At 41.8% G+C, this 13,067-nt stretch overlaps 1 protein-coding gene across 1 annotated transcript in view; it reads right to left on the minus strand.

Moving 5' to 3' along the window:
• LOC133532880 (SH3 and multiple ankyrin repeat domains protein 1) overlaps positions 1 to 13,067 on the minus strand; it is a 114,286-nt gene that overhangs the window by 12,902 nt on the left and 88,317 nt on the right. Inside the window, exons 21-28 of the mRNA XM_061871740.1 lie at positions 11,717 to 11,848; positions 10,235 to 10,403; positions 7,940 to 9,135; positions 7,199 to 7,334; positions 5,910 to 6,003; positions 3,206 to 3,280; positions 2,789 to 2,852; positions 1,778 to 1,904 (exon numbers count right to left, since the gene is read on the minus strand). Of these exons, the coding sequence (XP_061727724.1) occupies positions 1,778 to 1,904; positions 2,789 to 2,852; positions 3,206 to 3,280; positions 5,910 to 6,003; positions 7,199 to 7,334; positions 7,940 to 9,135; positions 10,235 to 10,403; positions 11,717 to 11,848 (1,993 nt within the window). The remainder of the gene's footprint in view (positions 1 to 1,777; positions 1,905 to 2,788; positions 2,853 to 3,205; positions 3,281 to 5,909; positions 6,004 to 7,198; positions 7,335 to 7,939; positions 9,136 to 10,234; positions 10,404 to 11,716; positions 11,849 to 13,067) is intronic.

Below are 13,067 nucleotides of genomic sequence, written 5' to 3' on the forward strand. Positions count from 1 at the left end.
ATACTAACATCATATAGTGACATGAAAAATACATAACAACATTTATAAATACAACAGCCAATACCTGGGTAAACGTTACATTATAATAATCTTAAAATAAATAATTACTACAATACAATAGAGATGTATGGTCTCTATGGTTAAAAACAAATTAAATCTGGAGATGTAAAATGTCCCCAATGTCAGAGTACTAATACTAATAAAATTTGGAGGTGTGAAGTCTCTCCAAGTGTCAAAATAAAATTTATACTAAATAAATAAACCGCGTCTGGACTGTTAAACTAGCAGTCTCATAAACTAATGCTACAGGACAATCGTATTTCATAGTTACTTTATAGGTTAGGAAATACTAATAAACGTTGAATATTCGTAACAGACTTTATTGAAACAAGTAACGGTACATTTAATCATAGAGAAAGAAGTAATAGAGTGCTCTCTCCATACATCAGTTTTGGTACCAAAACGCTTATTCTTTTCGCAGTCGACATCTAGCATCGAGTAGCGGAACTCTCAGTACTGCTACTCGATAATAGATGTCGCGGCAAACAAAAAGTCTAATGCTCAACGATTTTCAGCTAATATTGTAACCAGAGTAAGCGTAGGAGTTGAAAATAGAGTTCCGGTTACTGTAAATAAATAAATATATAATAAATAAATATAATAGGACATTATTACAAAAATTGACTAAGTCCCACAGTAAGCTCAATAAGGCTTGTGTTGAGGGTACTATTTTTATTTATTTCAATCATAAATATCAATATTTTTTATAATTCAACACAAATTACATTTAATGGGAAACATACAGCACATAATAAAACAAAATGGTAAAAACTTATATACAATAGAAAACACCACTGACTCAGAAACAAATATCCATGCTCATCACACGAATAAATGCCCTTAGGGGGCGTCCATTAATCGCGTCATACGTTTTTGGCTTGTTTTAGACCCCCCCCCTCCCCCATGGTGATCTTTGGTGATATTTTCAGGACCCCCCCCCCCATCCAATATGACGTGTATTTTTTTCGATAACTAAAGAACAGTTTTCTAACAAATGAACCTAAGTACACGTGAAGGATTATTATTGACTATAATACAGTATAGCACAGATGAAAAAAAAAATACACGTGATACGTGTCCATACCCCCCCGTCCCCTGTGGTGATCATTGGTGATTTTTTGCTGACCCCCTCCCCCCCCCCCCCCCTATACAATAAGACGCGATTAATGGACGCCCCCTTATCAGGATTTGGACCCGGGACCGGGTAAGCGTAGGAGTTGAAAATAGAGTTCCGGTTACTCTGGTTATAATATTAGCGGAAAATCGTTGAGCATTAGACTTTTTGTTTGCCGCGACATCTATTGTCGAGTAGCAGTACTGAGAGTTTCGCTACTCGATGCTAGATGTCGACTGCGAAAATAATAAGCATTTTGGTACCAAAACTGATGTATGGAGTGAGCACTCTATTACTTCTTATTTCGCTATGATTTAAGTTACACACATCATGAGAATAGATGGCGCTAGTAGTAAGTAATAAACATTAAATTATATTTTGATACAAAAAAAAATTGAATCTTGAGCGTCCCGAGGGTTTCAGGACACAAGGATTAAACGAACTCATCTGTGAAACACAAAAATTTTCACCAGACCAAAGCGAGGAAAGTACTAACTATGAAATACTAAATAAAATCAAACCAAATCAAATCCAAATGAACGTAATAAAAAAAATATCATTCAAAATCATCATTTAAAAGTCGATATGTCTGCCTGTACATACCTGGCGTCAGATCGTTAGGGTCCGGGGACAGGGGCCCGTCCCCGCTCCAGGAGGCGCACTTGGCCAGCCTGTTCTCCGCCATGGTCGCTATGGGGATACGGGATGTGGTCGCGCTGGTGGTCGAACGCTGCAACAATCGGTCTTATAACTACAAAGTTTTAAATGGCGTCTTTTTTTAGGGTTCCGTAGCCAAATGGCAAAAAACGGAACCCTTATAGATTCGTCATGTCCGTCTGTCTGTCCGATTCTGTCACAGCCACTTTTTTCCGAAACTATAAGAGCTGTACTGTTCAAACTTAGTAAGTGGATGTATTCTATGAACCGCATTAAGATTTTCACACAAAAATAGAAAAAAAAACAATAAATTTTGGGGGTTCCCCATACTTAGAACTAAAACTCAAAAAATCTTTTTTCATCAAACCCATACGTGTGGGGTATCTATGGATAGGTCTTCAAAAATGATATTGAGGTTTCTAATATCATTTTTTTCTAAAATGAATAGTTTGCGCGAGAGACACTTCCAAAGTGGTAAAATGTGTGTCCCCCCCCCCCGTAACTTCTAAAATAACAGAATGAAAAATCTAAAAAAAATATATGATATACATTGCCATGTAAACTTCCACCGAAAATTGGTTTGAACGAGATCTAGTAAGTAGTTTTTTTTTAATACGTCATGAAATTAAAAAAAAATTTTTTTTTTTCAACATACCCATACATGTGGGGTAAATGGCATAAAATAACATTTTATATTTGCCAGTCGCCTTTCGGTGAAGGAAAACATCGTAAGGTAACCAGAATAATCCCAATAAGGCCTAGTTTACCCTCTGGGTTGGAAGGACAGATGGCAGTTGCTTTCGTAAAACTAGTGCCTACGCCAATTCTTGGGGTTGCCAAGCGGCTCCCATGAGCCGTGGCAAGATGCCGGGACAACGCGAGAAAGAAGGCGCAAGGCAAGCGCCGCTGTCGTACACACAACCAATATAAAAATTAAGTCAATAAAATAACACTTACATCTCTCAAGCTCTGAGATCCATCCCCGCCCGCGCTGGAGACTTCCCGTTTCACAATTGGGGTTCTAAAAAAAGGTTTTTTTAAATACAGATTTTTAGTAAAAATGTTCTTATCAGAATGTATTAAAGTTCATTTTATACTGTAAACTTTGTTGTGACTGCGGATAAGAAGATTCCAGGTTCGGATCCTGGCAGGACCGCCATGTAAGGTGTGGCGTCAATGATACAACGGTTTATTAATTAATTAATTTTTATTTAATGTCTAAATACGAATATATTCTGTTAAAATAACGCGCGCAATACTATTATCAAAGAGAATATGAAATTGAGGTGGATTGTCAAAGAAAACTTTGTAGCCACGGTAATTTTTTTAATTTTTTAAGATTGTAAGGAAACAATGAAAATATGTTGGACATACCTATCTGGTATGGTGTCTAGTCTGGTCCTCTCTACAGCTGGGCTCTGGCTCTTCTCGCCGCTGCGAGTTAGCGATCTGTGACCAAATAAATGAATATGCAAATTAAGTATTATTATATTGGACGACCGGTCTGGCCTAGTGGGTAGTCACCCTGCCTATGAAGTCGATGGTGCCGGGTTCGAATCCCGGTAAGGGCATTTATTTGTGTGATGAACACAGATATTTGTTCCTGAGTCATGGCTGTCTATATCTATATACTAGGGTGGTCCAAAAAATTTATTTTGCGATTTTTGAATGGGCCATGTTTTCATTTTGTGATCTATCTCAATAGTATTACTTATGAGAAATTACAACTTCCTAGATTGAGTTTAAGAGGGTGCTCACGAAGTGTAAATTTTAAGCTTTTTGGTAAAATTATCTCATGTGAGCTAAATTCGTGACGGGTCATGTGAACGTGTTAGAGTGAATTTTAATATTATAAAGTTAAGTTTAAGGGGTCCTCCGGATCCTAGAGGTGTTTGAAGACCGTATATGTGTTAAAAAATTGAGTTCAAGTGTATACATATTGAAAATGGCTTCTTCTTCCCGACATAAAATGTTTTTTTTATCGGTTTTCGAGAAATGCAACCAAGTACTCAGCTTAATCAGCTTTTGACCTTGCGACAAGTACTCCGGCCTTTTCACGAATTCCTAAAACATGGGAAAAACGTAAGACGCCCTGCTCATTTAGTTTTAAAAGAATTGATTGAGCTTTGGATAAAGTCCGGAATACTGACTAAACATCATAAACACTGCGTTGAGAAACTTGAATTAATTCATAAGAAATCGTTTCTTTTGTTGTTAATGTTACAAAGGGCTTGATACAGACTCAGATCTAGAACCATTACCTAAAAGTACCTTTGAAGTTCTCGCGAATTCGCTAGCCAAAGAAAGACCTGCTCGAGACAACTACTTCGAACTTATGGAACTCACCATGATCGTTCTTAATAAAGTACCCAATAACATACATTGGCGATCCCCCGGTCCAACACATCATGCACGTTGGATGGCGAAATTACTTTACACCTACCTACAAGCTTTTCTTGTTTAGAGTTTTTGGGTTTGTCCAGTTCGGTGCGCTAATTTACACTGCAGCATGGGTTGAAGCCCCTCTGGCTGCCGAATCAGCAGGCAACAATCTACAGTTGTGGAAAAACCTCTTAGCCTATGAATCAGTCGATTTAGATATCGCAAAAGCTGCAAGAGTGGTCCTGGAGCCATTTGTGGTATTTATCTGACGAACTAGTAGGCTTTGCTTTATTTTCCGACAAAGTGACTTCTGTCGAAAAAGCACCAATAGTAGAAACCTAAACCTCTCGAAAGCGAAACCTCTCTAACTTCTTTTGGAGCCTGTACGGTCCGTACAAAGATTTACATTTCACCCGTCAGCTCTTTCCGTCGCACGGTATAAATTATTACCTATTATAAGACAGTACATGCCCGACCGCCGCAGAGTGTATTCACTAATCAAATACATTTTATCAATAAATCGCCATTTGGGTTTTATCATTATATCAATTATCATCTATTCTTAAGATTGTGCGAGGGCAACCCGTACATTTGCATCGAAAATAACACTGAAAACACTCTCTATGCTGGACATTAGAGAATCTTTTCTGCAATTGCCAATAGAAATTTGGCACAAAACTTCTGACTATGTGCAAGGCATACAGAAAATTCACAACTTACGTGTCGTAAACGATACTGCTGAACGAGGTGTCAAATTATTTGGAAAATATTCTTACCAAGGGGCTTCTTACCAAGTATGAAGAGGAAAAGCAAATCATTTTGCATATAGTGGAACACAACCGGAAGATTGTATCAACGGAACCGAAGAAAACGTCACTAGTGGATGCTATTAAAAATATGAATAACTAACTGTTGTACTTTGTAATGCTAATTTTTTCGTATTTGTACTTTTGTAGTGTTTATTTTAATTAATGTAATATACAAACTCGTGTATTTTTGTATTATTAACATTTTCCTAGTTGCTCAAAAAATTTCAAGTTTCGTAAATTATTTCAATATTTCATGTTCGATGAGCACCCTGTTTCCGTTAGTATTTCTTTCTGAAATTTTGCACACATGATATTGTCAATACGTGTAACAAAATTAGGGGGTGGCCCGAATCTTAAGTCAAGTTTGAATTTTTTTCATACAAACGTGGACCACCCTACTATATACGTATGTATATCGTCGCTTAGAACCCATAGTACAAGCTTTGCTTAGTTTGGGGCAAGGTCGATCTGTGTAAGATTGTCCCCAAAATATTTATTAATTATTTTCATTTATTAAAAAAAAATAGGACATGACATTATTACACAAATTGACTAAGCCCCACAGTAATTTCAAGAAGGTTTGTGGTGTGGGTACTCAGACGATATAATATACAAATACTTAAATACATACATAGAAAATATCCATGACTCAGGAACAAATATCTGTGCTATATTTTTCACTTTTACATTTTCTAAGTCAGCCAGTGAACTAGGGGGGGGGGAAGGTGATATCGCCGGAGGCCTAGGAGGAGGGGAGGGCAGACGCCGAAGACGAGTATACATGTAGAATTTGAGCTCAAGGGGGCGGCTGCCCCCTGCCTGTACCTGGCTACGATCATGAATATTGAATGCAAGTTTTTGTACTGTCTAAAGCGGTATTTCCTTACCGCTTGTCTCTATGGTCCGTGGCGTCGTAGTAAATAGAGGCGTCCTCGTGATTCCGTATTGGTTCGCCTCCGCTCACGACAGAATGGATTTTCACTGTAACAATACCAATATTATAACGACGAATGCATGACACCCACACTTACAAATAATACTTGGTTAATTAAATAGTATCCGATATCTGACGCCGGAAGGCTGCGCGCAGGCCGATCGCTCTCGCTTGTATTAGGCCGCGGGCCAGGAGCATATTTCGTCAGTCATCGCCTCACGGCGAAAAATATATATAAATCGTAATTAAAATATAGACCGCGAGCCAGGAACAATTTCCATGACCAATCGCCTCCCGTCTGAAAACTCGTGTAGTGCTTAACGGCTAGGTATGATGAATCCTCGAGGACGACAGCTGCCGCTCCGTTGGTGGGTTAAGGAATGGCAGCCACCGAAACACGTAAAACAAAAAAATAATTGTCAGCGCCTCCCGTTTAATACTTTGTCAAATGATAGTTCAGATGCTGTTTTAAACTAAAAAACACCGTCAGCCGGTTCTATCGCGGTGGAATGACCGTCAGCTGTAAAATTAACATGTAAAAAATATGCGCCTTACCACTTTATGGCGGCAAAGTATGCGTAATGTGTAAATTGCGTAATCCGTTGATTACTTTCAGGCGTTTACGCATGATGAAATGCTACATGCAAAGTTTTATGATTTGTTATTGCTATCATAAAAGGTATAGCGCTTATTTTTTACATGTTCATGCGACCAGCTGATGTTCTTACCACCGCGATATAACGGACTGACGATTTTTTTTAATTAACAACAGCATCTGAACAATCATTTGACAAAGTATGAAACGGGAGGCGATGACAATTCTTTTTTTGTTTTACGTGTTTCGGTGGCTGCCATTCCTCAACCCACCAACGGAGCGGCAGCTGATGTCCACGAGGATTCATCATACCTAGCCATTAACCACTACACGAGTTTTCAGTCGGGAGGCGATTGGTGATGGAAATTGTTCCTGGCTCGCGGTCTATATTTTAATAACGATTTATATGTATTTTTCTGTATTTCTTCTTCTACGGTGTTCTGTGCTAAACATTTAGCTCCTTATTCATAAACGTCTACTAAAGTTACGATGCCGCTAATAATCGTCTGTCCCTTTCCATTATACCAATACGTCGGAAAGGGACAAACGATTATTAGCGGCATCGTAACTTTAGTAGACGTTTATGAATAAGGGGGCTAAAGCTAGCATTTAAACATTAATAGCTTGCTTATTTATGTATGACTTACCCGAATGACCAGGGGAGGCGGAGTCGGGCGGCCGGACTCGTATTTCAAGGCGACTGGAGACGGTGGCGCCCTCCGGGGGGTCCTGCTTCTCTGGCCTCCGCGGCGGCGCTGTAGTGCTTGACGAACTCGATAGACTCTGTAGAAGAAATAAGTTTTTGGCAAAAAAAAATATTTTTGGTACAAGCTTTTATCGCTGACTGTACTTTGTTTTCCACAGACAACTAATACTCATCGAGACTTCTAAAAGCTCTAAACACAATTAGGTTGCGTTGTTTTATCACAGAGTTCCTATGGATACCTCCTGTCTCCATCATCAGATCAGCTCGATGGTACCATAATATTGCATTGTCACCCGACATACATATGTATGCAAATTTTCAGCTTCATCGGAAACCGGGAAGTGGGTCAAATTTAACTTGCAAGATTCCAAGACATACATACAAAGTAAGCAACAAAGATAAATACACGTGAATTTAAATAAAAGTTTGTAAAATAGTACATTGTTAACCAAGGGTGGAAACCGAACCGTACCACGGCGAGGTGGTTACTTTTACTCGAGTTAAAGACTACTTTTCGACTATGAGGAAAGTCAAACACAAGAAAGGTAGGCTATGACCGGAACAGGCGCCATTTACATTTTGATCGCAAAAAAGATTTGAACCATAGATAATTCGATCTTAAGTTGGGATGTGTCTGAAACGGCCTTAATGTAGACGCGCCTTAAACGAACGTTATACTTACGGGCGCACTGCTGGCCCGAGGCAGCGGGCCGGGCGCGGCCGGCCCCTCGTGGCGCGAGGCCACGCCGCGCATCACGTCCACGCGGTACCGCAGCGAGCCGCCGCTGCCGCCGTCGAACGTTATACTTACGGGCGCACTGCTGGCCCGAGGCAGCGGGCCGGGCGCGGCCGGCCCCTCGTGGCGCGAGGCCACGCCGCGCATCACGTCCACGCGGTACCGCAGCGAGCCGCCGCTGCCGCCGTCGAACGTTATACTTACGGGCGCACTGCTGGCCCGAGGCAGCGGGCCGGGCGCGGCCGGCCCCTCGTGGCGCGAGGCCACGCCGCGCATCACGTCCACGCGGTACCGCAGCGAGCCGCCGCTGCCGCCGTCGAACGTTATACTTACGGGCGCACTGCTGGCCCGAGGCAGCGGGCCGGGCGCGGCCGGCCCCTCGTGGCGCGAGGCCACGCCGCGCATCACGTCCACGCGGTACCGCAGCGAGCCGCCGCTGCCGCCGTCGAACGTTATACTTACGGGCGCACTGCTGGCCCGAGGCAGCGGGCCGGGCGCGGCCGGCCCCTCGTGGCGCGAGGCCACGCCGCGCATCACGTCCACGCGGTACCGCAGCGAGCCGCCGCTGCCGCCGTCGAACGTTATACTTACGGGCGCACTGCTGGCCCGAGGCAGCGGGCCGGGCGCGGCCGGCCCCTCGTGGCGCGAGGCCACGCCGCGCATCACGTCCACGCGGTACCGCAGCGAGCCGCCGCTGCCGCCGTCGAACGTTATACTTACGGGCGCACTGCTGGCCCGAGGCAGCGGGCCGGGCGCGGCCGGCCCCTCGTGGCGCGAGGCCACGCCGCGCATCACGTCCACGCGGTACCGCAGCGAGCCGCCGCTGCCGCCGTCGAACGTTATACTTACGGGCGCACTGCTGGCCCGAGGCAGCGGGCCGGGCGCGGCCGGCCCCTCGTGGCGCGAGGCCACGCCGCGCATCACGTCCACGCGGTACCGCAGCGAGCCGCCGCTGCCGCCGTCGAACGTTATACTTACGGGCGCACTGCTGGCCCGAGGCAGCGGGCCGGGCGCGGCCGGCCCCTCGTGGCGCGAGGCCACGCCGCGCATCACGTCCACGCGGTACCGCAGCGAGCCGCCGCTGCCGCCGTCGAACGAGGCCTGCTGCAGGAGCGGCGGCCGCAGCTTGCGCACGTGCGCGCCTGCGGGGAAACTCCCGGTTACTTATGCTCGCCTGCTACATTTCTATACTATTTCATCATATGTATACAACATGTCTCCACTCTCTGGACATTGACCGAAATCCCGAATAGAGTTCCTTCTCAGGAATGTTCTAATTATGGTATTTTTTTTTATTTATTTGATTAGAAAACAAAAAAAAAATAAGTTAAATTAATTCAAATAAATCATCAATAAATAGGTGCATACTGTATTAGCCGTTCACGATGATGATAACATTAAAGTGACATGACATACTTTTTAATTACCATGTATCTACACACAGGCTTTTTCGAAATATTAAATCGTCATTCTACTTTTTACTGCAGGTTTTCGTGTCCCCAGAACAAAATTTTGATTTTAATATTTGTAAACTATGTATTTTTTTTTAAATTGTATATCATCATAAATCATAAAGCATATTTAAATGCCGCACTAACGATACCTTGTTTTTATAAGTAACAAAATTGTCATTATGAGTAAAAGAGCTAATAAGGAAACATAGTTGTATATTTTCACATTTCAGGCTATAAATTCTAAAATTTTAAAAAGGCTAGGGTCAAATATTGAAGCCTATTCTGGGCTTGTCACATTTTAGTGCCTAGTGTAAGTTAAAACGCATTACAAATATCAAAATTTCAAGTTTCTTTTAAATGGTAAAACCTGCAGTAAAAAGTAGAATGACCCTGTTTAAGTTACTCGAGTTAATATTAATATCCGAGCAAGCGAAAGAATCCAAAATTGAACCACGAGCGATTGGTTCTAAAAATGGAATCTTGAACGTTGCGAGGGTTTCAAGGCATGAGAGTTAAAAAAAAATTGCCCCCGAGTGAAACAAAAATTTTCACCACACCTACAAACTCAACTTCAACAGCATCAAATTAAAACCATTAGAAAATGAATGTTATTAAATATTTATCATTCAAAATTATCATTTAAAAGTCAATTGATGATGAAGTAAATACAAAGCCTAGGGCTGAACTCGAACCAGCGTCTTCTGCATCCGCGACAACCATAACCACTAAGCCACCCGGATCACGGCGGAACCAGTCAAAATGTCTCTTGTAGAAAGTAATAGTTTACCAATAGCGGGTAAGGTCCAGCTGCGAGGTAAAGCGGGCCGCAGCTTGGGGAAGGCCTCGATGCCGGGGATGTGCAGGCAGCGCCGCGGCCGCGGGGCCGGGGGGCCCGGCGGGGCCGGGGGCGCCGGCGCGGCCGCGGGCCCCGGCGGCGGGACCGCCGCTGGCAAGGGCTGGAAGTACCATTATATTTCACTATAATAAGTATTAATATTTTTCCTACTCCTCTACTGTTATCTGTCATTTATGCATTCATTAACACGAATATAAGAACATACATAAAAGGTTTCAAGAAAAGTCTATATTGTCTATTCCTCATAAAAGCTCTTGTGCTTTTAATCGCTATAACGTTACTGCGATTAATGGCTACCAACCTAACAAAACCAAAACGAATACAGTTTTAAACTAAGTGCATTGCTGCCAACTTACAAAATATTCATTTGGTTGCATAGTAAAAATAATTACTTCATAAGTCAGAAACACGCATGTGACACCCGTAATATAGCAACACTCATAGACTACGAAGACCGCTTAGCGTTGCTTGTTAGTCTCCGTAGGCTACGGTGGCCAAAATTGAGAAAAATCTGTCCATAATTGAATTCAGCAAGTAGCAAGTACCAGGGCCTCATGAGTTACGAGGAGGTGTCGCCGACCGGCCGGCCGCGGCCCGGGGCGGGCCGGGCACGTAACAAGGTATGCTCGCGCGTCTTGGCTATATACTTTTGCTGTAATTTGTTTACCTAAATTAAGATTTATTTTTGTTGACTCGTAGGAAAAATATTGTATGCAACGTTGTATAAGTAGGTCAAAAAATGCTCGTGGCGTATTCCTTTACAATGTTCGCCTACGCCTTCGGCTCCGGCTCACATTGTAACTCACGCCACTCGCCTTTTTTGACCCTTCTTATAAAACTGTTGCATAAAATACTATAAAAATATTACTGGTAACACGTTGTAAAAAAAAAAGAAAAAAAAACTAGTGCTAACCACCAATTATCTGTTAACCTGTTGCTATCGGTGGGAACCTATAATTGGCTCTTTGTTATTTATATATATATCTATTCTGCAATTTATAGCTGTTGGTTCTCCGAACAATAAATAAATAAATTATGGAGGAGATAAAATGTAGTATGAAGCGATGGTGGCTCAGCGGTAAGAGCGTGCGACTTGCAATCCGGAGGTCGCGGGTTCAAACCCCGGCTCGTACCAATGAGTTTTTCGGAACTTATATACGAAATATCATTTGATATTTACCAGTCGCTTTTCGGTGAAGGAAAACATCGTGAGGAAACCGGACTAATCCCAACAAGGCCTAGTTTACCCTCTGGGTTGGAAGGTCAGATGGCAGTCGCTTTCGCAAAAATTAGTGCCTACGCCAAATCTTGGGATTAGTTGTCAAGCGGACCCCAGGCTCCCATGAGCCGTGGAAAAATGCCGGGACAACGCTAGGAAGAAAGGAAGAGATAAAATGTAGTATGGTGGTATACCTGCAAGGTGGGGGGAGGATCTCTCGCGTTGAGCTGAGCATTAGTGTTGGCGCGCTGCGTGCGCGGCGCGTTGGCGGAGCTGGACACCGCGCTGCTGCGCGCGTTGCTGGCGCCCGCGCGGTGCTCCGGGGACTGCGGGGTACTACACTGTTACAGTGCTCGCACGAGTATGGTTTTCATTAGAGAAAACGCTGTACTGAGTTGGAAACAAAGATAATTTGAAATATAGGTGGGTTGTCATCTTTCGACACGTGATTAAAACTTGTAGAACGTCATTTGACTTTGATCCTTTTTATTTTATCTATATACCTATATTTATATTATATATGCATACATATATACACCGTGTTTTTATTGAATTGCGTCAACTTTGGGGTATCGGTAAGTACGTTTATGGAAACTAAATGGCATAGTTAATTTTCAAAAAAAAAAAAATTTTTTTTTTACTATTTTTATTTATAAAAAGTAACTAAATGTTACATATAGCGTTGTTGTAACACGGGCATTACATTTAACTCAACCAAACAATTGAAAACTGTGACATGTCAATGTCATTTCGAAGATCTATCGTGCGAGATAGTACTTACGTTTAGTAGCAAATGTATGAACTCGCACTAAACATTCATCAATAAGTAAACAGGCCCTAAGGCAAGTGTACACGCTCGTAAGGCCCTTATAAGATAAAAATTAATGATTGATTATCTTCGAAATGGAGTTAATTAGAATATCGGTGTCTTTGAGAAAGTTACATAATTGAAGCTCAGGAATGCAACCTCGAAATTAACGCAAATAAAAAAAACACGGTGTATATATATTTGTATCAATGTGTATTCAAAACGTGCATTTCATTAATATCAGTGATTGTACACTTTTGTTTGTGTTTGTCATTCATTCACCGTTACTTCTGTTCTACTCATTTCCTCAAAAGGTTAACTGGAGAGATCCCAAACAGGGATAAGTTCGCCTTTGTTGTATTTAATTTACTCTGTAACTGTGTTTTTCGTATTTTTATTTATATGTACAATAAATTATATACATACATACATATTTTACTCATATGAGTTAAATTTGTTAAATATCAAAAGTGGTGCCATCCAATAGAACAACGCTAGAAATATATATATATTTTTTTATATAATTTTTTTTAATTATATATTCTATTTAATGACATATTATTAAAAAAATACTTTATTAAAATAAGAGGGCAGTCTACCGAAATCATTTAATTAGATGACCTAATGTACCTAAAAACAATAATAATTAAAATGTATAAATATTTCATATAAGACTCCTTGACTCAAAAATCTTTTGAATTTAAGATTAGTAGTTAAGTTTAATATTAAAAATAAAA

This window comes from Cydia pomonella, chromosome 28 (genome assembly GCF_033807575.1).
Source record: "Cydia pomonella isolate Wapato2018A chromosome 28, ilCydPomo1, whole genome shotgun sequence".
NCBI lineage: Eukaryota > Metazoa > Arthropoda > Insecta > Lepidoptera > Tortricidae > Cydia > Cydia pomonella.